The 1207-nt window shown below is 33.3% G+C and overlaps 1 protein-coding gene across 1 annotated transcript in view; it reads right to left on the reverse strand.

Moving 5' to 3' along the window:
• Positions 1–8: 8 nt before the first annotated feature.
• LOC106100847 overlaps positions 9–1207 on the reverse strand; it is a 1567-nt gene continuing 368 nt past the window's right edge. The window contains exon 3 of the mRNA XM_013279907.1: positions 9–980. Coding sequence (XP_013135361.1) covers positions 22–980 — 959 coding nt within the window. The 3' untranslated portion in view covers positions 9–21. The remainder of the gene's footprint in view (positions 981–1207) is intronic.

Consider the following 1207-nt stretch of genomic DNA (forward strand, 5'->3'; position numbering starts at 1 on the left):
CAGGAGTCTTCTAAGACTTGTTTAGCGACAAGTTTTATGATGCAGTCTTCCTCCGCTCGTATTTGAGTTCCCACGTTCTTTTCGCACAGATACCAGGTGCTTAACTTCGGGCGTTCTGCCTCTATGTACACATGATTTTTTTTCACCTGTTGCTATATATGGATGGAATGGGATTAGGGCTTGGTTATGTTTATTAGGTACGATTGATAATCGATATAGGTTATATATGTCTAGGGAAACTATAGGAAACCTAAAAACTATAACTATTCTATCTTCAGTATAATATGATGCAGTTTTGATTACATCATAGTATTCTCTAAGCTCTAATCCTAGGATTTGTTCTTTATTATATATTTTCCTTAATTTATCTATCATGGATCTTAAAATAATTATATCTAACATTGAATGATGTGCGCTCGATGCGCGTATAAAAGCTAATGTATTTTCTATTCTAAGTAATTCCGTTAATAAGTCATCTATATTTTCTCCTATAATTTCCAATAATTGCGCGAATTTAGCGTACTTTATCAGGCTAGAGTCTCTGTATGCATTTTGGTCTAGAATAATTTGCAAGGTGTCATTAATTTTGCGTTGATTATTTGCCAATTCTATTAATATCAAATTGTGTCGAGACATCCATTCTTTACTAATACTTATGTGGTTATTGAAATCAATGACTACTATAGTTTGACTATCCTGTAAAGTTTTAATAGCGTGATCATATTTTAGGGCATCAGAATAATCTAGATTTCCAGTTATGCTTTTTATAATAGAGCCAAACCCGTTTACAAGGCCTCTTTTAGCACGAGATGGTTTTAATGATTTTAATTGGTCTGTTACCTTATCAAGCTTATTGGTGAGATAATTAATTTGGGTTTCATACAATAAGTAAGTTTCATTGTCAAGTTGAGTCTGGAAGGTACGCAGTTGGGTCTTTATTGTGTCAGTTCTGTCTTCTATGTCACTTAACTTAATATATACTGTATAAAAGTATGATAATTAGTCGTTAGTCGTGTCGGTCCAAGTTTGTAGGGTAATTAAAGGTTTCAATTTTTATCTCCTGAGGTAGTATCATTTTTATCGTCAACAGTAGAAGTATCCTGAAACAATTTTGCTTTAGGAACACGTTTTAACCTATTTTTAGCTACCGGGCCGCGTTTCTTTGATGTATAAATATGTATAGGAAGATCGGCTAAGACGGTATCTT

This window comes from Papilio polytes, unplaced genomic scaffold, assembly GCF_000836215.1.
Source record: "Papilio polytes unplaced genomic scaffold, Ppol_1.0 DF824046.1, whole genome shotgun sequence".
In the NCBI taxonomy this organism is placed as follows: domain Eukaryota; kingdom Metazoa; phylum Arthropoda; class Insecta; order Lepidoptera; family Papilionidae; genus Papilio; species Papilio polytes.